At 66.8% G+C, this 334-nt stretch overlaps 1 protein-coding gene across 1 annotated transcript in view; it reads right to left on the bottom strand.

The window, feature by feature from the left end:
- The window catches only part of RPS6KB2 (ribosomal protein S6 kinase B2), a 5908-nt gene that overhangs the window by 1077 nt on the left and 4497 nt on the right, over positions 1-334 (bottom strand). The window contains exons 11-12 of the mRNA XM_077771395.1: positions 198-260; positions 6-54 (exon numbers count right to left, since the gene is read on the bottom strand). Of these exons, the coding sequence (XP_077627521.1) occupies positions 6-54; positions 198-260 (112 nt within the window). The remainder of the gene's footprint in view (positions 1-5; positions 55-197; positions 261-334) is intronic.

Below are 334 nucleotides of genomic sequence, written 5' to 3'. Positions count from 1 at the left end.
CAGGCGGCGAGCCAGGAGGTCGTCCCAGTGAATGTGCCGGAAGAAGGGGTGTCTCTGTGGGTAGAAGAGTGGCCCCCAAACACGCCACCGTGTCACCCTCCTCGGCTCCCTCAGTAGCTCCCTCTGCCCTAAGGCCCTGCCTGGGTCCTGCCCTCTGGGGGCTCAGCCCTGCCCTCTCCTGGTGCTCCCAGACCCACCTGCACATCAGCAGCGTCCCCGGGGCCACCCCCGATCCGCTGGCTGGGATTCCGCTTCAGAAACTGCAGGGCAAGGGTAGAGGGGGAGGGTCTGGGGGAGAGGCACTGACTGCGTGTTCCTCTGTGTTCCCGGGGTG

The sequence above is a fragment of the Crocuta crocuta genome, unplaced genomic scaffold (assembly GCF_008692635.1).
Source record: "Crocuta crocuta isolate KB4526 unplaced genomic scaffold, BGI_CrCroc_1.0 scaffold647, whole genome shotgun sequence".
NCBI lineage: Eukaryota > Metazoa > Chordata > Mammalia > Carnivora > Hyaenidae > Crocuta > Crocuta crocuta.
Note: the sequence above shows the minus strand (reverse complement) of the source record. Positions and strands in the feature narration are given on the sequence as shown.